Source organism: Sturnus vulgaris, chromosome 7 (assembly GCF_052056855.1).
Source record: "Sturnus vulgaris isolate bStuVul1 chromosome 7, bStuVul1.hap1, whole genome shotgun sequence".
Lineage (NCBI taxonomy): Eukaryota > Metazoa > Chordata > Aves > Passeriformes > Sturnidae > Sturnus > Sturnus vulgaris.
The window spans coordinates 9,961,234-9,986,071 of NC_142249.1; the positions used below are offsets into that span (position 1 = coordinate 9,961,234).

General features: G+C 39.1%; 1 protein-coding gene and 1 long non-coding RNA gene across 6 annotated transcripts in view; one reads left to right on the forward strand and one right to left on the reverse strand.

The window, feature by feature from the left end:
• The window catches only part of LOC106855920 (uncharacterized), a 180,678-nt gene extending 158,803 nt beyond the window's left edge, over nucleotides 1–21,875 (forward strand). The window contains exons 13-14 of the long non-coding RNA XR_015804779.1: nucleotides 10,250–10,510; nucleotides 21,504–21,875. This is a non-coding gene — a long non-coding RNA (uncharacterized LOC106855920). The remainder of the gene's footprint in view (nucleotides 1–10,249; nucleotides 10,511–21,503) is intronic.
• Nucleotides 1–24,838, reverse strand: part of LOC106855919 (calcitonin gene-related peptide type 1 receptor) — a 196,390-nt gene that overhangs the window by 25,312 nt on the left and 146,240 nt on the right. For all 5 annotated transcript variants that reach the window (XM_088167752.1, XM_088167751.1, XM_088167749.1 and 2 more), the window contains 4 exons: nucleotides 4,901–5,000; nucleotides 3,750–3,894; nucleotides 2,177–2,287; nucleotides 1,153–1,265 (listed from right to left, as the gene is read on the reverse strand). In XM_088167752.1, coding sequence (XP_088023878.1) covers nucleotides 1,153–1,265; nucleotides 2,177–2,287; nucleotides 3,750–3,894; nucleotides 4,901–4,951 — 420 coding nt within the window. In that variant the 5' untranslated portion in view covers nucleotides 4,952–5,000. The remainder of the gene's footprint in view (nucleotides 1–1,152; nucleotides 1,266–2,176; nucleotides 2,288–3,749; nucleotides 3,895–4,900; nucleotides 5,001–24,838) is intronic.

The window sequence follows — 24,838 nt, forward strand, 5'->3', positions numbered from 1 at the left end:
AAAGTGAAAAATTTGTGGGTGAGAAAAATCTGAGATGTATAAATGACAGCAGCCATTCTATGACAGGTCCATTTCCTGTATCACTCACTCAGTGACCAATCTAGGCAGAGGTGCATTTTAAGGATTTAGAGATTTCCCCACAATTTAGAATGGGCACAAAAGTGTGGCACAGCAGGAAGCACTGCTGAGGGCAGTAACAATGAGAATTAACAGTGCACAAGAGCAGAGTTACTGTGCAGTGTCTCACCCACCCTCCCAGCACAGTGAGGAGAACAACACACAACTGCAGCAAGGCTTTCTTTGGAGCTCTTATTCCATACAATGGCTTCAGATTTGTGACAAGAGTTGAAATATGCTGGCAAAACAGCCTGAGGGAAACTACCCCATTATTCATAAACAGGGATCATCATAGACCTGCTCCTTTCTGAATGATATCCTCCATTCCCAACCTAATATTAGCAAGAATCAATGAATTATGGCAATTCTGCTAATAGAATTAAACTGCCATTAGCAAAATCAAAGTCTCATTATTTGAGAAAAAGCAATAATAAAGTGCTTTATCATCTGTAACCATCTTTTGCCCAATATGGTTTTTGGGTAAGTACCCTAAGGCATTCAACAGCAATGGTGCAGACAGTTAGAAAGTTTATTACAAGTCAGATTTCTTGACTCAGTCTGCTACTATTGAAACTTTTAACATGAGGACCAAATTAATTTACAGCCTGTCCTGATCTGTGGTTTGTATTCCTGGTTCTTGGGAATTTAGAGTTTCAATTTATTGCTTCTTCCCATGACTGAATGTTTCATAAACATAAGGAATATGAGTGGACATGGAGCTGGGGAACTGGGAAATAATATGCAGTTTTGCCCACTGTATCCTCACATATCACAAAGTAACTGTAAGAGGTCATTTAGAGATTTTGTTTTTCTTTTTCTAAATCTTTTAATGGATGAGCATGTTCAAGATAAACTGAAGTCTACAAAAATAGCATCTATACATAGACCCACATAAGTACAGAGCCTGCTTTTGCTATATAGAAAACTGCTCAAAGTATTGTTGCATCAACTCTGCTGCCTTTTGAGTATGGGAACTTGTAAAGATTATCAGTTCAGTGTCTTGACACGGGTACCATGCACTCATTCCTCTCCTACCTTCACTTTTTCATGTGTATAAATATTGCACTGGGTGTAGTTTGTCCACGTCCTGTTGCTTTCTGGGTGTCTAAACCAATTCCCATTTGGATCACAGATCTTTGTAACTTTTTCTGCAATCAAAGTTGACAGAATGAAAAAACAAAAGAAGAAAAGTGCAAAGAAAAGCACAACAATCAGCACTGAAATTCACTTTCCTGATGCCAAGTATTTAATAAAGATTGGCAAAAAAATGACAGCTTTATTAATATGACTAGAGAGACTTTGCTTGTTACTATGAATTCTGAGAAACTTGAGGCCGTTGCTTTTGCTTGGCAAGGGCAACCGATGATGTGATTTTCCTTAAGAAAACAAATAGATTTTCCCTCTCCAATCCATTAAGTACCAAAATACATTGAACTAACTGTTAGGGAACTACCAGATGAAGTGACAAGAACATTTAAATGGCTTGCTTAACATCCAAGATGGAATCTGAAGCCTAACATCTTACCACTATAAATTAGTATTGGACAAGTAGAAAAACACAGCTCAAGAACCAAACTGGAAATTTGCTGAAAGCACTATGATTTCTATCATCAAATAGAGGCATGAAAAGAACCTGGGAAATACAAAGAAATCCATGACATTTTCCACATGCTCACAAAGCTTAGCCCACAGAAACAGGAAGTGATTCAAAGTGGGAGAAACTCTTCGTAAACTTAACTGCTAAAGGTAAAGGAGTAAGTCATATTAAGTCATATTTCTGCTTGTCTGTCAGAAAAGCTCATCTCTAAGAGGAAAGAAGTGTGATTTAACTTCAATTCCTACTCCCTAATCTATAGAATCCCTCAGGGACACAGTTCAGAAAAGAAAATAAGCAACTTGTCAGTTTTCTATGTGATAAGAGGAAAATGCAAATAATGGGTCTTGAGTTTCTGAAATCCTGGAGCATTAATGACTTGAGTAAGGCAAACAAGAGACATCAAAGCCCCAGACTCTCATTTCAGTGAGAAATACGTTGATGTAGAAGGCAATGCACTCATACCTGATGGGTTGAAATCCTGAAAGTAGTCAGGACAGCGCTGCACTGACACAGTTCCAGCAGCAACATCACTCCAGCACAACCAGCCATCCCAGGTCCTGTTGCAGTAAGGACCTGCAAACAGATAGAGAGCTGGGAATAAAATAACTCCTGCTTCAGAATAGTCTTCCAAAGGTAAGATGTAGGACTGGCTAAGGGAGGTTTGCAGCAATGGGGAAAAAAGAGAAAAGATATAGCAGTGGTTGATTAAAAATTCATTTAATAGAGGTAGTTCCTTATACATAAATTTCTTTGAACACGTTTTAAAATCTTTCTCATTCACCTTGAAACAGCATATATCAATAATTTGCAAACCTCAGATCTAGAACATGGTGGCCAAAACCCCCTGAATCAATTCATACTCAATAACGTACCTTAGCAAAGAGCCTCACCTTTCAAAGATGGCTCTACTGAATTTATTTATATTTTGGATGTACACCGAGCCTGTACACATGTTTGCTCATTCATAGAAAACACGGTGGCATCCCAGGAGCCATGAGAAAGCCTGGCTGGGAGGCAGCCCCAGCTGCTGTGCCTCAGGCTGGGCTGAGCCTGCAGCGGTCACTGCAGACAAACACTTCCCTAAGTGTCCCAGGAACAGGGAATTCAGTGTCCCTCAAGAGCTGTTCCAATGCCTCATTGCTCACACACATGTCAACATCTAAAATAAACCTCCCTTGAGAATGAGCTGGCATTTTATAAACAGCTTCTTTCCCAAAAGGCATGCAGAATGACTGTGTGCCTCTACACATTTCAAGATGTTTTTATTATCTAGCTTCAATTTTCTTTTAAAGACTTAATGATGTCCCCATCTCAAAGGCTGCTGTTCTCAAACATCATCTAATTCCTCCTCATCTGAATATTCTCCCATTTGTGCAGATCCTCCTGAGGCTGTGAGGCCCCCTTATGCTTGGGCATCAGCTTACTCTACCATATTTGTATCCATTTTTGACCTCCAGTTCCTCCAAAGAATCATTTCAGAAGAGAAGAATCTCTTTGTAGAAGAACACAATCACCTTTCCTTGCCTCAAAAGCCACTCAGTATTTCCAGAAGCTGCCAAGTGAATACAGCAACAGGTGGAGTCAGCTCTGAGTGACTTCTTAGGAAAAGCAATAATGACACCAGCACAACCCTCAGAGCAGGGAAACTGTGTGGATTAAGATACTTACAATTTTTAAAGGCAGATGTGACCAGGCAGACAGAGGTATAATAAGAGCATGAAATGAAATAAGGTGGTAAGATTAATTAATCATGATTTTTTAATATAGATATCTATTTAAATTAACATTTTCTTATTTCATCAGAAAGAAAAGCTTTGTGTTATATCAGAAGTGGTGCTATGGGCAGATAGGATAATATATTACTTCATGCATCCCGAAGTAATTAGGTTAATAAAAAACTGGAAAAATATTGTCACAACCTGAAAAATAATTGCTAGCAAGGTAAGAAATTAATGTAACTAAAGGCCCCTGAATTACTGTAATAATTCTGTTGACCACTTGCATTAGTAAAACCTCATGGGAAAACAATCTCTACCTTCCTTCTTGTGAATAGGGTCTTGCATAATCTTCTGGTAGCATTCATACTGTGCTGTCATGATTTTATTCCGTGTGACACTCAGCTGGGCAAAGTCCATTGTGGTGTTCTGATGTCCCTCAGCTGGAGTAGCAGTGGCAAAGAACTACGAGAAAAACACTTCTTTTAGAAAACCACGTACAAGCTCCAATATAAACTTTTTCAACATCAATCTTTTCAAATATTGTACTTTAAATATTATTTTCTGAAAGATAGTGATCTTCAAATCTTATTACTGACAACATGATTTTATGTTTTTCTGGTTAATTTAGCAATTCTTACTATTGAATCTTGATAATTGTCTCCTGAATGAGTGTGGGGTAGGAACAACTGGCAAGATTTGTAAATAAGAATGGCAACATGCATAGAAAGCACTGAGACAGTCAGAAGCATATGAACAGCTTCTGTAAAACCCAGAGAAATATATCAAAGTTTAGTCTAAAAGACATTTCAGTCAGGCTCAAAATGATCCTTTATAAAAAAAGACCTTCCATATATTTTATGCACTGAAGCATTCAGCTTGTCCAGAGCTATTTGGTTTCCCTGTAGTCTGGTGAACCATAAAGTCAACCCTCAGAATAGAGAATGCTATTCAAAAGACAAGACATCCACTTTGATAGTTATTAAAATTAAAAAATCTTAGGAAAGTTGATCTTGACCTAAACATGAACCTTTTAAGTGCATTTTTAATAGGAATTAAATATTTTATGGGAAGCAACTAAGCTTCACAGAAAAACAAAGCTGCAGATTGAAATAGTGTACCACTGTTGTACAAGGGATGAAATTAAAATTTCTGAGGATGTCTCTGAATCTCAGTCAATTGTCTCCTGCTCTTCCTGGAGTCTGCAGGGTACTGCCTCTGTGTCACTTGTCCACTGCTACTGTTCTGAGCCAGCAGAGAATAGACTGGATTCAGCAGGGGCAAATATCATTTCTGTTCCTTTGCCAAAGGAATTTAATGGACAGCTGAAGGTAGATAAAGATCTTGCTGTGCAGAAGCTACATTTGAACACAAGATTTGCTCTTTCTGAGCTTCCATATTAATAATTTCTGCGGTACTCTCTACAGGGTTGTTAAAAGTGGAAGTGATTTTAAAAATTCATAAGACTCACCATAGTAACAGATAAGAGGAGCAGCAAAAATGTGATCCAGATTTTTGTCATTTTTATATCTGGTGCAGTCAATTTTATGTTGTAGCTGAATGAACTCAAACTGAATAGAGGAAAAAAAAAAGAAAAAAATGGAGCAATTAATGAAAATCAAAACGGATAAAAGACTTTCATATTTTATTTCTGAACTAAAAGAAATTGATGGAGGTACTCTCCATTCCTTTTCACTCACAGTGATGCCACGTGAAACACCCAGGGATGCACAATATGGTACCAACCCAGGCACTCAGTTCCTCAGCACTGGGCTCCAGCAGCAGGGTTTTCCTGCACTGCTGCCTCCACTGCCTCAACCAACACCTTCAGAGGGATTTTCCCAGGCAGCAGCCTGGTACCAGCCCCACAGCAAACAGAGACACACAAATTGCACTCGGGGCCATCTCTGCCTTTGGGAGACCACACCAACCTGCAGGTTGGCTCCCTCAAATACACTCACTCAGGCTTTCTAACACACACATTTATTTCCCATTTTCTTCATACCTCCTGATATTTAATTTTGCCATTTCTGGAATAAGTGATCTAGTGAGAAGCCACTTCATCCTGAACTTCCAGCTTTGCAAGGATGATAGTAGCAATGCAAGAATTGATTGTGAGCTGTAAAATAGTTTCTGTACCTGCAGTACCTGTAGTTTCTTTATCTGTCATTTGAAGAAAACACAAATACCCAAGCCAGCTATGATCACCTTACCCTGCATACTCTTCTTGAAATTGATTATTGAAGTGAAAAATTCACTTAAAACATAAAATACACACCATTATTTATGAAACTCACAGACCATCTATCTAGTGTAACCCTGCTGTGACAATTGCCTCAAAAGGAAAGGAAATGTCAAAGAGTTTTGTTTTTTAATATTTCAGTGTCCTGAAGTATCCTGAGAAGATCACAAAGCTGGGCCTGGAACTGAGAAAAGAGCTTTTCTTTTGATTGCTTCATGGAAAAAGACCTCTGCACACTCAGTTTAGTCATTACAACTAAACCTCATTAAAAAAATCCAAGTATCTCACTGCAGCAGCATTATTAAAGTTATTCTCAGCTAAAATAAAAGCAATAACATGTGTGAGTTTAGCTCCCTGGTACAGATGAATTCACTCCAACTCTCACAGTGTGATTTAAGACACAATCCTGGCATACCCAAATTCCCTCACACAGCTCATCCAGCTCAGAGACCTCAGGGCCAGAGAATGCAGAGGGCTGTGGGTGCTGCACCCACACACAAACCTGGGTCCTGACCCAAGCACATTCCCCTTCACATCACTCCTGCTCTCATCTTTGGAAGTTTTTCTTACTCAGCAGGGATGTGCTATGAGAGAATGGAGGATGACAAACAATTGGCTGTACATTGGCCAGCCGAGATAATAGTACAAAAATCTCATTAAAATAAAAAAAAAACAAACCAAAAAACAAAACCCACCGCTGTCTCAGTCACAAAAAGCAAATATTCCACATTGCTACTTTTCTGCTTTTACAGTGGGACTGGGTCCTCCTAATACAACTACAGTACAATAAACAGTATCTTGTAGGACATTATTAACTACTACATATGAAATCACTGCTGTTTATTGCACAGCCTGATGCAAAGACAAGAAATGTGTTGTAAAATCAGCTGTGCCTGTTTAACCCAGACTTAAGTTGTATCCATAATCTTCCTTCTATTTTTACCAGTGGCAGGCAATCCTGGAACACTGATTGCTGTAAATTGCACAGGTGAGGCTCTGAAATTCAAATCTGAAGGCTCTTAAAACACTTAGAGGAAGACAAATTAGCATACATGAAACGTATCCTTGGTTTGAGCTACTAATTCCCTGGAAAATCCACATGATAAGAACTAAAGTGAATAGATAATTTTAAAGACCCTGATCTGTTAACTAAAGAAAAATCAAAGTATCTTTGTACAGTGACTAGGGCTTGACTAAAACCAGATATCTAAAGTATATCTAAATTAACAGAAGGGCAATATGAGCTCAATTCTGCATGACAACATGGGGCAAGTGTGATTAATTCAAACCTATCACGTTTCATTCATTTGCAGCTGTGTCTGTTTTCCTAGGGGAAAAAACCCTGACCTTCAAAGGAAATTGGAATTAATAACTTACTGTAAAGTAAGTCAATAATATTTTCTCTCCCATGTATGACAAAGCACATCTGTGCAGGGTTAAAATCCACAAATGATGTGCACAGGACAAGCCAAGAGAAGAACCAAGTAGAAAATAGCAACCACAATTTAGTGCATGTTTTTCCATACATGTATACAACAGTTTCAAATAATTTTCTCCACAGTAGTTCAAAAAATCCTTATGCTAAAACAGATGTTGGATGAAATATTTAAAATGCATGTTTTTATAATGCTCTCACTTACCCTTGCTTATTTTAATTTATCTAAAAGATACAACATCATATAAACAAAGGCATAAATTATCTGCTTTGATTCAGAGTCCAAGTTTATTTCTGTTTCCCAATATCAAAAATGTCATCCCTAGCTCAGTTCTTTTAATGGTCCAAATCTTTTCATACCTAGTGGTTTTGTAGACATTTCCTATCAACTGCTCCAGTATCTGCTGCTAAATTTTTAAGTTTTCTCAGGAGATAAAATGTTAAGTCAAGCCTATAATGCACTCTATGCTTTCCACTCATTTCTCTCAGTTGCTAACATACAGAAAGAAAAAAAACCCCAACCACTGCCTTTTTCTAAACATCACTACTTATGAACTTAATTACAAAACGTAGGATGAAGGTCATTCAGATGCCTGTTTGGATTGCAGGAAAGCATTTCTTGCATCACTGCATGAATTCATTCACTCAACATTTATTCCAGTTAATCTGGACAAGACCTTTCCAAGGAAAATTAAGAACTTTCTTAGGGATGGACAGTAATATATTCCATTGACTGAGGCAGCAAGCCAGTACTGCTAAGAAAGTCAGGCTGCTTTTATTAATCATCTGCTGAGATACAAACCAAACCTAATTCTCTCAAAGTTCTTCCCCTCTCAAAGCTGGAAGGTATTGGGCCCACAAGAAATTAATAGTGAGAAGAGACCATTCTTAGGTTTCCTTAAATAAAGATGTTTCCCAAACTGTTCTGCTATTGTAAGTCTGACAAGGCTGCTGTGGGGCAGAGAAAAGAACTGTATTGGATTGAGATTAATCTGAGTGTCTTGAATGAATCCCTCGACTCCACTCTGTTACAGTGGGAATCTGCACAAAAGGGGCTGGGATTTACATGGCAGGTATTGACTGAAACAGAGGTGGTATAGACAACACTGGCAGTCCTCTTAGTTTCCCACTAAGAGGGAACATCAGTGAGAAAAGAAAGGGGAATTGTAAAAGTATATCAGATCCTCCAGATCTTTAAAATATAATTTTTATTTCTGGTGGATGTTTGTGCATTTAGTGAAGACTGGGATAACTTAAAACAAAACAACAACAAAAAAGGAGCTGCCATTAACGATGGCCCAAGTTGTGTTTGTCACTGATAGCAGTGACACCTACTGAAGAATGAGGAATTAAAAAGGAACTGCAAGCTGGACTTAGCTAAAATAGTCACTGGTATAGCTTTAACAGATGTTCCCATTTCTCTTCCTCCTGCTTTCTCTAGGAGCCAGCCTGCCTCATCAGCTGTTTCTACTTTTAACTTTTCCCCATCCTCCCAGGAGTAAGTGGCACCCTTGATGAGCCTCAGACACTTCCCGTTTCAATCATACAGTAAAAGGGTTAAAAAGAAGCAGTCATTAAAAAGAAAAAAATAATAATTTTTTTTAACTTGGAAACCACATTTAGTACAAAACAAAAAACACAGCTTGAGCTTCCACCTCAAGCAGTTCTCAAATCTGACTTCAAGTGACAATGCAGCTCTGTGGGAGTGGGACAGGAGGGAGAGCTTACACATGGCACTGCAGTCCCATCCATAAATGCCTGAATATTTTTCACTAATTGGCCATCTCTGATTTGCCCAGAAGCCAACAAAACAACCTTTTTTAAATGACAACAAAAAGAAAGCCACAAAACTTGTGCGGTGTAAATTATACACCTTGCAGTGTGCTGTAGCCTTGTAACACTGAACTTAAACATGTTTGCAAACAGACATAACCTGCACCTGAAAATGGGGTCAGAATGGGTGTTTTCTTGGCACTTTTGTTACTTCTGGTTCTTTTTGGAGGGAGGCATACAACTTGAATTATTTAAAACGTGGTTGTTTCAGCCCAAGATAAAGGCAAAAACAACAATTTGGAAAATGCCCAATACTTTTCAAAGTGTCCCTAATTTGAATTCCTATTCAAATTGCGCCATTAATAAAAAACTCCCCCAAACCAACAAAACCAGTAGCCTCAAATGGAATTACAGATAGATCCTCCACTTGTATCTTCACTCACATAAACTTTCTGGGAAATACTTCTCTGACTAAAAGGGCTTTGCAAGTGGGCAGCACCAGCCAAACAATAATACACACCAGATTCACTGAGTCCTGGACACGGACTGCAACATCTCCACGCTTGTATTAGAGAACAGTGCAAGGCGGTTTGGAAATCTTCCTATTTGGGTAGGAAGATTTGCCTTTTTTTTCTGAGGAATCATTTCTGCCAGGATTTGGACAAACTGCTCAATGGTATCCCATAACTGCTCACAGCTGTATGTGTGGGAATTACTCCATCCTCCTAAAAATTACAGAGTTTGAAAGTAAAGATAAATAAAATAATTCCACACAAACATTCTCCCTCTACCTTTTTTTCCAGGAGTTTCTCCTAGGAAGACGTTGTGGCACAATGGCATTTACTGTCTTCTTGAGGATTAAAAGAAATAAAGAAACACAGTGGCATATCTCAATTTATCCCTGAGTTATTCTTCTTTGTGCAGGTGGTAGTTCAGCTCAGTAAGAGAAAGTCCTCACTGCTCATTTCCTGGGCTTTGTGCTGTGCTGGTCTCATGGCACAGGTCTGTGCAAGTAGGAAATTGGGACTGGCTCTCTAAGGTGTTTCACATCTTGCATTCTCTTTATCAGCACACTTTTTGCTTTTGTTTTTGCATCACTCCACTCTGGCTGTATGTCAGAGGCCTCGTAGAGACTGCAGAACCATCTGCATATGAGATTACACAGATCAAATTACTCCTGGGTGCTTCTTCCCATGAATAACTTTTGGCAACCATTCAGATAAGTTTTGTCACCTGCACCCAACAGAAATTACTAGCAGTAATTGGCAACACTTGTGGCCAGTTTCAATAACACCTAAAGTTCCAAGAACCTATGTGAGAGTGATAGAGGTGCTAGTTTTCCTCTATTTTCAAACACTTCTTTTGCTCAGTTCACAGGTATGGATGACATTGAAAGTTATTCTGAGGAGGTCCAGTTAAAATCCAAACTGAGCAAAAATGCCACCACAACAAAGCTCTCCAAAAAAGATTTTGGAGGAAGGAATATCTACAAGGTTCTTCTCCTGGCATATTCTACAATTTCGGCCTTTGGTCAACATTACTCCTCTCCACAAAGCAGATTGCAGAGCAGATTTTTTTGTCCATCACGCCAATTTTGGCTCTTTAAAACAGGATTTCCACTGATAAAAACGGTAAGAGTATTTCCTCCTTGATTTTACCTTGAAAAGTCTTCTCTTGGCCCTTGTGCTTTCCATGCTTTCCCTATAAATTATGAAGGCTCTGCCCCTCCTTGTCCAAAAGGATGAAGTTCCTACTGACATCTGGACACACAAAGCCAGCAGTACAGATGGTGCCATGCCATGTGCAAGGATGGCAAGGACTCAGTGGAGGCTGCAGTTACAAGTCTAACCCTGCCAAAGAAATGCAGCACAGGAATTTTAAAAAATATTGAAGCAAAGTAAAATTATTTGTCTCTCCTGAGGAGCTAGCTGTTAAAGGAAGGTAACAGAGATTCTGGCAAAATAAAATCTTTACCAAGAGATTGCTGGGGCTTTACTCTCAAGAGATGTAAATGTGACTTCCAATAGTTAATAGTTCTTAATGCCTCCAGACTTTCCAATGCTATTTGACTACTATTGTGTAAGCACATTGTTATGCTTATTTTACAAGCTTAACCCTTTTCACCCCACAGCCCTAACCCAGCTGTGTCTTGATGCCTAAAATCCACCAGCATAGCTACACATGCTGCCAGGAATATCTCACCACGTTCAGCTCCAAGTTCTGTAAGCCATGGCACCGAAATTCCAGAGCAATCACTCAGGCACAAAGCAACTGTGCAGGGAGGCTGCTCTGCTGAACAAAGTCACCTGAAAAAATCCACTATCAAACATCCTAAAAACAACTATTAACAGAAAGGAACATGATGGCAAACTAGTGAATGATTAAATTCTGATAGCTGATGGATCAAGATGATTTAGTTTTGGTACTTCCCTTTTTAATTATTTTTTAAACTGTATCATATTCCTGTTACAGTAATTTAAAAAATGGATTGAAATATATCCAGTGAACTTCCCTGAAATTTTACTTCTTCAAACAACTGCTGTGATGTAGCAAGGATGTTCCAATTAACACACTATTTTAAATAAAAGGGAATTGCCCATGGCATTCATCCTTTTTCATGGATTTCACACTAACAATTTGGAGAGCTCCCACATTGTTACTAGGTATATAAGTATGGTTACCTAGATACATTTATGGACGGATGATGCCCTTTGCCATAGAATTTCATTTTAGGTAGTCCTGCCAGGAGCAGAGAGATGCACTCGATGTGCCTCATGGTCCCTTTCAACTTCAGAAGTCCTATAATATATGTGAAAAATACAGTATTGTCCTCCTAAGAAAATTTCTCCACCTTCAAGCAAAATTATTTCTGTTTTGAATTAAAGCAAGGACAGTATGAATTTATGAATTAACCAAATGGACCTTAGGACTTGTGTAATACCCCTTGTTGAGATGCTGAAGTGGGATTTTTTGCCAGCCACTGCTGTTTAAAAGCTGCAGAGTGTACTCTTGCTCTGTGTGCCCCTTTCAGGCAGTGTTTTTTTATTTCAATGACTCTATTTGATGCTGTTTACCAAGTAATGACCCAAAAGAGATCCAAAGGTTTCTTTGTGAAAATGTTTACGACATGAAGTAATTTTCTCAACTGGCTGAGTTTTAAAAGTTTTTTGTTATTTCTTCATTGACACATGCTAATTTTACAAGAACAGTATTTCCACAGTTCAAAGACTTTTCTCAAGGTCAGAACAAGGCAATAGGAAAATGGGTTAAGCAAAATGTACCAGGACTTTTGGTTTTTTTCAGGGTTTACCACTCAGGCTTTTTCTCATTGGCCCCAGCCCAGTTTGGCAGCTGAGCATATTCTATGTCACTTACAGGTTTTACAGCAGTTTCCTTTAGCTTCACATTTAGAAGTGTGAATATTTACGCACAAATATATTCTCGTTCAGTTATAAACAAAAGTTTCAAAATGTGATTTTTTTTTAAATGAAATTGTTAATTTTCAGGTGGCCTGTGGCACAGCAGCAGTTCTGAGCAGGATGGGGAGGGAGCAGGTGGCCAGGAAAGGGAACTGCTTTTGCCAGGATAAACAACGTGCTGGTGCAGCCACTGCATCAGAACCAGTGTCCCAACTCTGGGTTCACCTTTGGTCAATCACTTGACCAGAACTGATGAACAAAGTGTAGAAATAAACTCTTCACGGATATGTCAGAAGCACTACAGTCTTCTGATGTTGTGTTGCATTTCTTTCTTTTACTTAAAAAGCACCCCAAACAACAACAACCAAACAAAACCCCAAAATGCAGTACAGAGAACTAAAATATCTCCAAGGCAGCTTTCATTGGCAATAGTTTTAGTCTGGCTAAGGATGAAATTTCAGATGGAAAGTTCATGCCAAATATTAACATTTTCTCTCATGAGATATTTCTGATGCATTTACTAGTCAAAAAAACTTCAGGTAAATTTAAGGCAGCTTTAGGAAAATTCAGCTTGTATACTTATTTAAAACAAAATAAACCACCAGCTACTTCAAAGCCTTTACCAGGTCAACCAAAGTCACCACAGTTCAGAACATTTCCTCTTAAATTTAAAATTTCACATGCCAGAAGTCAAAAGTGCAAGCTCTGGAATATTTCACCCTTTGAATATTAGACAATACATGTTATACTGTGCTAAATTATCAAAACTACTAATCCATCCTGTAGAAAAGCCAAGAACAAGCAGCAGCCAAAACTAACTTTTTGAATCCTAGTGGTCTGCAGCTTGTCTCCTTTGCCTTAATTAGCTACAGACATTCCCCATCTCTCCTGTGCTTTTGCATTTGCTGCATTACTAAAGGGGCACTTTAACAGCAAATGGTTTAAGCTGGGCTCACACAGGGCATGCTGGCTGTAAAGGAGTCTGGGAGACTCTGAGTTAACATTAATTTTGCCAGACTGAGGTAAGTATTACCTGCTGTTGCTTCTAAGTCTTTGAAATGGGAATTACCTTCAACTGCATCCATGCCCTGCCACACTCACGGGAATATCGACATAAGCAAAAATCTGACAGGGGCCAAAACACCCATGAGAAAGAAACATTTTGCTAGAGATGTTGTCAGTTTAAAAGACAATTAGAGGATCAAAGCAATTAACTAACCAGCTTAACAAAATGAGATCCTTGGAACAGAGGCAAGCTGCTACCCAGTGTCTGCAGTAATCCCTCTCAGTGTTTGCCCAATGCATTCCTCATTCTGATCTGGACACAGAGGGAAAAAAATAACTGGCACCAGTATAAACATCAGAGTCTCAACTTGTTCTGTTACATACAATCCCCCCAAAGGGCACTTATGACTCTTTGGACAGGCAATGCCATTTTCGACCACCTAGAACATATCTGAGTGTTGATCTTTATGAACTATCATTGTCAACGAGCACTTTTTTAAAAGAGCAATTTCTTTTTTATCTGAGCTCAGTCTTTTAGTCCGAATAAAAGTATCTAAGTAGAAATCTTTGGCACTAACTGAAATAATACATTTCTATATCTTTTCTGAAATATCACTTAGGCAAAATTTCTTCCACCTGAAATTGTATATAATCCTTACCTGAAAGTAAGAAGCTAAGCCTTTTCTGATTTTCAAATTTGTCCAGCAATTGCATCTTGAAGTCTCAATTCACATTTTGAAATACTAGAGAGTAACAATGCTGAAAACTGGACAGGCGCAAGTCTAGCTGGCCTTATCCTTCAGCTGACACCCTGTTACATTTTCATGCTGTTAACAGAGAAGGGATTCTGTGCCACTGAAAAAATTCTGCTTGCAGAGCTTCTGCTGCCGCGAAAGATGTGAAAAGTTTGAAATAGCAAGAGCAGCTGGTGGGGGAGCCGACAATTTGGCTGGCATGCAGTCTGAAAGCCACACACATTTCTGAGGGTCAGCAGAGCCCTCTCTCCCAGCCCCACACCAGCAGTGCCACATCCCAGCACTTCTGCACGCTGGCTTGGCGTGTTTGGCTCTTCTCAGGGCACATCCGTGTGCTCCACGGGGCTGCAGAATGGAACCAGCACTGCACAGGATCACATAAATCCCTGATCACATAGACCCCTGATCACATAAACCCCTGAACCAGCACTGCACAGGATCACATAAATCCCTGATCACATAGACCCCTGATCACATAAACCCCTGAACCAGCACTGCACAGGATCACATAGACCCCTGATCACACAAACCCTGAACTAGCACTGCACAGGATCACATAAATCCCTGATCACATAGACCCCTGATCACATAGACCCCTGAACCAGCACTGCACACTGTGGGACACATATTGAGAAAGTAAGAAAATCACAGCCTGAAAAATATTCCAGGCTGGACCTTCTCAGCTCTGTTCCCAGCCGATAAGCTGGGCCAGCTCAAGGCTAGGGAGAATTTCTCCCAGGGTGATAATTTGGTCAAAATAAAAAGGAATTAATAACAAGATAGAACACCTGTTGTGGTGTGTGCCCAGGCTCTGGCAATGGGGTGTCTTCTCTCTGAACCAATCACCTTTTCTCTACTCTTGGAATTGCGAGCTATGCTATAAAACCAAGTGTGTTTCTGAATAAACTTGTCTGTTCCTGTCATGAAAGATGACCATGTAGCTGTGCATCTTATTTCTGCTGCACTTAAAGGGTTAAAACCCCTTTCCAGGGCTACACACAGGATCACATAAAGCCTCTGCTCTCGGTGAGGCAGGCATTTCACAGACAGTGCCAGCTGCAATCTGTAGGAAGCAGTGTGAATGTTTCCATGAATTCAGTTGAAGATCATATGCTCAGGGTGTGGCCGTGGGAAAGACCAGTGTATCTTACACACAGTCCCTAAAGTCCAATTAGTGTTCCTTTAATTACAAACAGACTTTTCCATATCCTTTTGCAGTATTCCGCCCTCTCTTACCTGAATGAAAACCAAAATAAAATACTATGAACATTAAAAATACTACATAAATTGGACACAAAAATCTCTGCCTTGATAAACTGGAGTCTCACTTGGACAAAATATGCCACGAAGATGAACTATTACATATCAAATGCAATAAAACATTACAAGCACTACAGCTACAGTAGAGGAATGTGCATCAAGCACAGCTATTCTGGTCATGAATTGCATACAAATTTCATTTGCACATAATTTGTACATTTAAACACATTATCTCCCCTCCAGATGTAACATTAACAATAATATAAAGGCAGGAAATGTAATGGAAAAATCTCAGTTTAAAGCTTGTCAAAATTGCAAGCAAATGAAAATTTCCACTGCAAGCATGAAAAATATATTATATGGCTTTAATATAGGTGCCCATATTTTCTACATACTCACATCCTGCATTTAATTTCCTTGAGAAAAATAAACCTCACAGAAGTCTCAGACTCGTTTCACACTCCAGAAAAAAAGTCCTTGGCAGAAACAAAATGCATGGAATTTGATGAGAAGCTTTTAGAAGGATGTCTACCCAAATTAAGTTAAAAAGTAACCATTGGAGTTTGTATTTGTAGAGAACAGATCCTGCCATTGTTTGGTCAGTGTCTCAGACACCAGTGCAGAACTCACAGGCATTATTTTGGCCTTGATACACAGCTTGGACATCAAACTTGCAGGCATTACTTCCCTCAGACGGACGTACCAAAACTCACTAAGAAATGCACTTGACATGCCTTTTAAATTTTTTTCCCCATACTCTTTAACTTAATAAGACACCTCAAAAGGCTCATCCATTTCAGGCACCTGCAGAGATTCTGGACTTGCACCCCTCAACTGTGACCCTCTCAAAAGCTCCATTTGTGCATCCTGCTCCACAGAGCATGTGAAAATTCAAATTCATCTTGCTGAGAAATTTTGTTCACAGCTGCTTGCTTGGCAGAGATTTGGTTGGGGAGGGAGGAGGGAGAGAGAATTTTCCAAGCAGTGGGGAAAACAGCACAGAACTTTCATCATCAATGGCCTTGACATTGCTGGAGCCAGCGGAAACAACATCACCCAAGTGACTCCATGCGAGGGAACCATTCGGACACAAAAAATCTCCTGCCTTTATTTCTAACATGGTATCTTATGCCAAACTTCCTTTGGTGAAATCCAGATTTCTCCTGCATTGGCTTCCTCCTGCTGTTGATAGAGCAGGATATTTGCTGAAGCAAGCAGGTAATGAATGAGATATTCTGAATTAATCAGCATATATGCTGGAGACAGAATTGTGTTCTCTTCTGAAGATCTAACAACTGGCTGTGTTTTTCCAAAGGAGTTAAATTAAGGTAATAGGCACAGGATTTCTGTACTAAATTCTAACTGGATGAAAGTCTTGCTGGCAGGTAAATTCCATAACAGGTATATGTCTTACTGACCCCTTCAGTGATTTTATAGAAGCAAAAATGCCTGGCAATTGATACAGGCCTATACCACACAAAGAACAAGTAACATTGCATGAGGTAACTTCTCATTGCCATAGCTCCTCCAGGATTCCAAAAGAAACACAAATTTGCAGGAATAAAGCCTGGTTGGTTTCCTCCCCAACCAGTAAATAAATTTCCCTGTCTCAAGAGACTATTAGAAAACAAGTACTGCACAAATCTATTTTATTACTGCTCAATGATGAGTAGAGTGTACAGAAACCACAAAAACATTTTTATTCTTGGTGCTTCCTTGTGATATCCCAAGACTTTATTGACTGTGCAGAGTTAAAAACTTCCTGTACATCATTCCAAAACTAGTGGCATTTTATGGATGGCATTAATTATTCCAGATAACATAAAAATGCTTTATATACCAGGGAGCAAATTACTTTTAGCTTTTTCCAAGCCAAGCATAGAAGGGATTAGATACAGACCCTGATCAAGCAGGACACTGGCAAATTAACATGTATTTGGGTTTTGTACTCTAAAAGACATAATTTCCCAAATATTATTTCAGCAAGATGTTGAGATATCAGAAGGCATCATTTGCAAACACCAGAATTAGTAAATCCGCTCTCACGTCATTGCCACCAGACAACTTCTATATTTGAAGTCATTATTGATCCTCAGGCTGCTCCATTACACCACTTTACAAAGCTTTGGAGGGCAGAAGGAGACTTCTGGAGAGTGCTCTTAAGGAACAGAGAACTTTAAATCTGAAGTGGCCATCCCATCACCCAGAGATGTGAACTCTGAACCACGCTTGGCTGGTGATCTCTGAGGGTCAGACATTACATGAAATATGACCCTAAAGCATCTGTTGGAAATCAGACTACCAAACTGATGGGACGTTCAGCCTAATCCAAATGTGGGAGCCAAGTCTGCTACTGAAAATATATAATGCTACCAAATGTACAATCATTACTCTGTGATGAAAATTGTTTCTAGCAAGAAAACCATAAAAAATAGCCCTTCAATGCAGTTTTTCCTGTAAGATCACAGAGAAGCACCAGAAAAGAATATAAAGGGAAGACAAGAGCTAGAGAATTAAAAAAAAACCCAATCCTCAATCAAAGAGTTGAGAGTCAGTTGAGATATTCAGTAAGGGTTTTGTGAAAGAATTCTTAAACCATGTGTGGCTCTTACAGACATATCTATTGTGGGAGGTATTTTAACCAGCTTCATGTCTGACAGACAGTCTGTGGAATATAAATAAATTTCAGCTTCTAATAGAGACATAATTTTCTTTCTCTGTAGGAAGAGTGAGAAAGTGCAGTGTTTAGGATCAGTCCAATTGGATTTACAGTTTTTGAGAAGCCTACAAAAACTGTCAGTTTTTGAAGGTAATAAAACCTTTAATGTGTTGGACAAAAAAAAAAAAAAAATTAATTTAAGAGATTTGCCCACCACCACTTCGTGTGTTGTGTCACAACTGAGGTTTAAATGTCCATTCAGCAATTAGAAATGGATTTTATCATTTATTTCTGTTGGGATTGTCATCAGAAGGACTGCAAATAGAGAGTAAAATTCCTTGGGTTAAGAGAAAACCCAGAGAAATGAAAAGTCAGGAAAATATAAATCAGTATTTCTGCTAAAAAATTATCAGTCATTTATCATCTACACCAGTTTTTCACCTGGAGCTGCACTTACGTGCCTCTGAGATGGTCTCAGGACAGAAATTCCCTTTTAAGGCCGTGGTTTGGACATTAATGCCTCTCTCTAGTGAGTTTAAAGGAACATCTCCTACAAGGAATTCCCAGTGCTAAGTGTTACTCAAGTGAGACAATCTTTGTGAACGTTCTCTTTGCTCCTACAAAACACAAAGGAGACGCTTCCCATGCATGTTCTACCTGCAATTCCCAGTTGGAAAGTGGAGATTACCTACTTGGTGTAGTGAAACTCCAGTGCCACATCCCACTAAGTGACAGTCCCCTGCAATAGACAGGCATTGATCAAGGTGACTGAAATGTCTGATTCTGGCAATCTGCTAATTGGTCACATTTGATTTTCCCGATTACTTCATTACTCCTATAAAGACCTAAGAGGAATTGAAAATCTCTTTTACACGTAATCACAAAGCAATCACAGCTCTTAAGCAAGCTATCCTGACAGAGGACAAGAATGTAAAGGAAGGAGAGGAACCATGAGAAAATTACTTGTCTGAGAATGTATTCCTAGACAAAAATGTGAAAAATATTACAATGTAAAATAGAATACAGCTTATGTTAAAATAGCATGTGTAATACGTTAGCACTAGATATCCATTTAACACCACAGCACATTCAAAATCCAGTACCTGATAATTATCATTACTGGGGATCAATTTAAAAATCTGCAGAGTCAATCTAAGCGTCAAGCCTTTGTTTAGATTTTGAAACACTCAAACTAAAAGGGATTTTGAACAACTCTATGGTCTTTTTAGTTGGGAAATTCATTCACAGAGTTTAAAGAACACCAAGGAATTCTCAAATCTCCACACTCCAAACAAAAGAAAGGAACTGAATGGGTGTTAACTTCAGAAGGTAACTTGAGTTTTTTAAATACCAGCACTATCAACTCTTTTTCTGTCCAAAAAATACCCCAGGGACACACAACACAACACATGCTGGTGCAGTGGAAATGGACCTGCCCAGCTAATCAGGATCATCCTTTTTATTTTTAATTGACCTTTTACAATAGCAAAAGGTGAACAACACAATATTGCAGAAAGCACGAAACCATTAGAAATAAACCTCTGCCTCTCATTTTGCTTACACCCCCTGGCAGTTTGGAGAAATCAGTACAGCCTCCATTCACACCTCGCTTGCACTCAGCTGGAACTGCACACACCTTGCCAATGCTGCTCCTCACCTGTGTGGGTCAGGAGACAGAGCAAGACCAAAGGGAAAATTCCCTGCCTCTCACAGAGCTCCCCGTGCCCTCTGAGATGCCTTGAGGGTGTAAGAGGCACTTGCCAAGCCTGGCCTCGATGGATCTGCTGTATCCTGATGGACTGAGCAAGGAAGCAGCAGGTGCCTGAGTGCAGGGTCATCCCATCCCACCCCAAACATGGAACGCTACAAACCCTTCCCCTATTAGTGGCTTCCCTATAAACAACAGCTGAGATGAAGGAACAGGAATAATAATATAATAAGAGAAAAAAGAACAAGAGTCCCTCCATAGCAAACCAACAAAAAAAAAAAAAAAATCTTATGAAGAGTTAAAAAAACCACATAGTATGTCACTGAGTCATAACACGCCCAGAGCAGAATCAAACAACTCAGCAACAAAGGTCCTGAGAAAAAGGAGTCACACACACTGGGCCACCTCCAAGGACTACCAATAAAGGGCACGTTGCTAAATACAAATTTTAGAGAAACACCAACAAGGACCAGCAGAGTACGATGCAAATTTTTGGTGAGATCCCCACACAGAGCTGAGAGCTCTCCTCAGCAGGGCTGCCAGCATCCAGAACCTGGCAAACACAACTTGAGCAGCGTTCCAGTGACTGCAGTGTCCCAGTCAGCAGGACAGATGAGCACTGTGGGCTGCCTTTCATTCATCCTGTTTACACAGCCCTCTTTGCAGGAAACGGCTCCTCCCAGAGTTTAAGGGACCAAAAGAGTCAAGTGATCTTGAAGTACAGAGGGGAGGTGGAGGAAAGGGTGGTATTCCTTCCCATCAAAGATCATTTTTACTTAAATATCATTCTCTGTTGAGCTTAGACTCTTGTTCCTGAGACTGTAATTGACACTGATGAGCTCTGCCAAACAGCCCTAAAAATGGCAGCTCTGAAGGTATAACCTTACAAAAGCACTACACTAGAACCCTTCCCAAAAGAGCTCAAAAGAAAGGTATCTTTGTAGAGATAGAGATTTATATACTCAAGGAGAAATGCTATTCTGCACTGAAATAAGACCAGGTTGTGAACCTGGATAGCCCCTTGAAAAATTAGTAAGTCCTCTCAAGTATTTTCACCACATCTGGAAGAGCTGAAAAGCCCAAACAGAACACGCACTAAAAACAAATAAATAAATAAAGTGCATCCGCATTGCTCTGTGAGGTCTAAGTTTTGCTCAAGGTCTCTTCCATGGACCTTTGGTGACTGTTCAGCTGGAAATTAAGGGCCCAAGAGGTTTTTGTGAAAGCAGAAAGGGATATCCTGAGTCCTAGCCAGCAGCCTAACAATGCAGCTTCCAACATCCAGGACTGTGTGGATTGTGTTAGGAACATCACTCATTACCGCCCTGTGTGCTCACGGAGTCTTCTTATAATTCCCCTTTAGCTATTAAAAATGTTCTATTTATGAGAGATACTACACTTTAAGCAACAGGTTCCTACTCTATAAAAATCAAACTATGAATTTTAGTTTTTATTTCTCAATATATTCAGGTAGTGAGCTTTAAAAGGTACACCGTGTAATTCTAATATATTCATGGGGAAAACTAATTTTCACAATTTTCACTATTTAGGCTGTGGAAAGTCTATTTCTAGCTTTACCTTCATTTGTATTTGACCTCTGACCAATGCAACTTGAAATTTTCTTTATGACAATCTGTTCTAGTCTTCAAGGCAAAAAAAAAAAAAAAATCCAAACCCAAACCAAAATTCGAACAAAACAAGACAAAAATCCCATCCAGTTTGTACTAATCCCTTATTGAAAGCCTATGCATCTCCTGCTGTTTTCTACCATAAAATAGTTCAAATGCATTTCTCTCAGCAACATCCTCTCTCCTGCAGGACTGTGACATAGGTGGAGATGATCACTGTGGGACTGGATTAGATTCTTGGCAAAAGCGGTTATGACGTACTCGCTGCTACATCCTAAGGTTTGTTAGCATTCCTTGTCCTAGCTGGATCTACACCCCAGAGGAACAACTGAGGAGTTATTCCAGAAAGCATCTGAGCCGTGGATTTCAGAATTAGCTGCATTTGTGTCCAAGGGATGAAATGCTTCCATAACTTTTGCGTTATTGCACATTACTTCCTATTTGTACTGAAGCTCATAAAAGTAAGAAAGCAGAACTGCTTAAATTATAAAACTCTAAAATTTCTAAAGGCACTTCTTACACTCTTAAGACAAATTTATGTCCCAGGCAACAGTCAAAGAGCTATGAACTGTTTAAAACTGTGGAAATCTCTAAGTTCTCTCATTTTTTGTTACACCTGGCAGTTAATTTGAATTAGGGTCTTTTAATTTAACTGCAGAGACAGACTTGTTGAGACAACTACAAATGTGAGTCTTCAAACATTTATCATTCTCCCTGTGCTGCTTTTCACAGCTTGCTGATGAAGGAAGAGGCAAGGTTAGAACAGGTGATGAGTTTTGATCCTGCCCTCAATAATGTTCAAATTATCGATGTTCAGATGCTCAGCTGGTCTTTGTGCACAGTTCCTCACCGTTCCTGGAGAAATGAAGTTGTACTCTTAGCAAATGCTTAGCAGGCAAATAAGAACTTTGTCACTCAGACAAAATTTTGTCCGACAAAAAATTTGTCAAATTTGACAAAATCTGACTCTGTTTGAGCCACAGGTTTAGTAAAATAAAAAAGAAAGTTGTTGTTGATCAAGGTTGCAAACAAAACACAAGCATGCCTTCCTTTCTGTGCTAATTCTAGGAGGAGAAGGAAGTAAACACAATTAAATGGCTGATAATTATAAAAATATTGTGTTACTTTATATAGCACAGCATATAGCTTTCATAAACACTAAAGATGTTTCATTCAACTCCCTTCAGTCAAGTCCTGGAGAATATTATATACCATCTTTGTTAGTGAAAGGTATAGTTAGATTAAAGAAATGTGAGTCTCACAGTACTAAGCAGTTCCCAAGGCCATTAAGGAGAAATTATTTTTTCTGTAGACAAGTCATTGAAAAAATAAATTCAATTTCTTAAGGTGACATATATGATTTTTTCGTTTCAGGAAGCACTATCACAGGGAAAATACAAAAATCAAAGGGATACTAAAGCTCACTGGCCTATATCTGATTCGAGATGGGAAATCCTATGTCCTGAGTATAAAGATTCTGATTCAATTACACCTGTGAAACAACATTAAGTATTCTAAAATAAATGAAAAGCATGAATTGCATTACAAAAATAAAATATCCTGACCCCTGAAATATTCTGATCCCTGAAAACAACATGTCACTGCTAACAAATCAAAAACATCTGTTTCCACAACATTAATCGGCCTTAAGAGCAATTTGTTGTGGAGACAAACTTTTAAAAACTTAAGAAAAAACAAAAACCCGTCAGGATGGGTCAGAAAGTAACAATGGGGGAAAAGAACTCAATCTCAGGATCTGGAAACAAATTGACACATTTTCTTCAGCTCACTGGTACATTTGTCAGTTCTACAACATGCTCAAGCTACAGCTGCAAGGTACAAACGTGTACAGGACATGGCATGAACACAGAGTGGGATCGTATGCAGACCCCTTGGAACCTTTTAAGCCCGAAAATTTCTGGTCTTTATGTTATAAAAGTTACCTAACAACCACTTAATATCTGTAAAAGCTAAACTACTTACTTAGATGCAATAGCCAGGAGCCAACTCACAAATTAGGAGCACAGGAAAACAAAATCAAGTTTATCAGCAAATACCACCATCTTTGACCTGAGACCAGATTATTAGTAGCTAGTCCTCTCTGACCTGACTTTATTTTGGAGACAGGTGGTTTCCATATGTTGTTTCTACTGTTTCAGAGGTGCACATTAGGACATAAAAATTCTGTACAAATTTATAGTAGGTGGGGTGAGATGGCACCGAGTTTGATGCCCAAAGACTGGGAATTGATGAACAAATTCAGTTCCTCAAATAAAAAGTTGCATAGTTGGATAAGTCAAGTACCCTTCTGTATATTTAATGTTCTTCTAAGCCCCTTCACATTATGAACAGAGTGCATAGAGGCACAATAATTTATCTAATAAGAACAATTTGAAACTAAGCTTACTGATGTTTGCTGAATTAAGGCTGATCAGAAGATGCTAGTACAGGTCTCAATGCAAAAACACCTAACAGTCTAACAAGAGCTGGATTTTCCCCTCAGAAGTGAATATATTTTCCTGTCTCTCACCCAGTGCAGGAATATTAACATTTCTTCATGAGCTGCTGCAACAGTACACAGGCACTACAAGAGTACATTTTTTTCCCCCAGCGTAACACCTGTAAGTAAATAACGATAAATTCTAAAAGAGCACCCTAAACCATTCTGTAGCCACAAGTCGACCAATGCTTTTCCCTCTCACATTCATCACATAAAGACTTTCCTCCTAAGAGGGTAATTAATTTAAACTTATCAGATTATAAAACTTTATTTAAAGAGAATATGGATGCTAATAAATAAATAAATAAAATTTAAACCACATATATTTTATTAGTTTACCTATTACAGAACACAGGAACCATAAATAGGAGTCACCACTGGAAAACATGGATTTGTCCACACAGGTAATATATGGCAAATGTGTTTTTCTTTGAATGATTATGTTTACTGATTTATATCAGTGAAAGATGAGAAACATTTCCAGTGAGCTCAACCCTACTTCCCTGAGAAAAAGAAACAAAAGCAAGGAGCAGCACCAGCTGCTTGGCAGGGCTGTGCTGGAACAACAACATGGCCTCAGAGCGCTCCTGCTCGGGCCATGGAACTGATTCCTGGTGAGAGGAGCACAGCCACAGCACTGCCAGCTGCTTCACCTGGCCCTGCAAACACCCTGCTCTGCTCATGGGGCTCGCTGCCCCCTGCACAGCTCCTCCAGAATTAGTTCTGCATGCACTGCACGTCTCGAGAACGAAGGAGTGGACCGTGTCAAGCCATGAAATGAAATGTCATGAAACCATGGCATGTCATGAAATATGTACGTCTAGAAAAGATTTGTGGACAAGGACAATCTAGCATAACACTCTGTACTAAATCTACCTGAAGTTAAGCAATAAACCCCATTTTATTAAATAATATCCACCCACTAATTTGAGTGAATCTTCATGAGCGATCCGGTTCTAATCAGAAAATTAGTATGAACTGGTTCTATAGTTCATTCTGCAAAACTCTCATTGCCCTCCAATTTA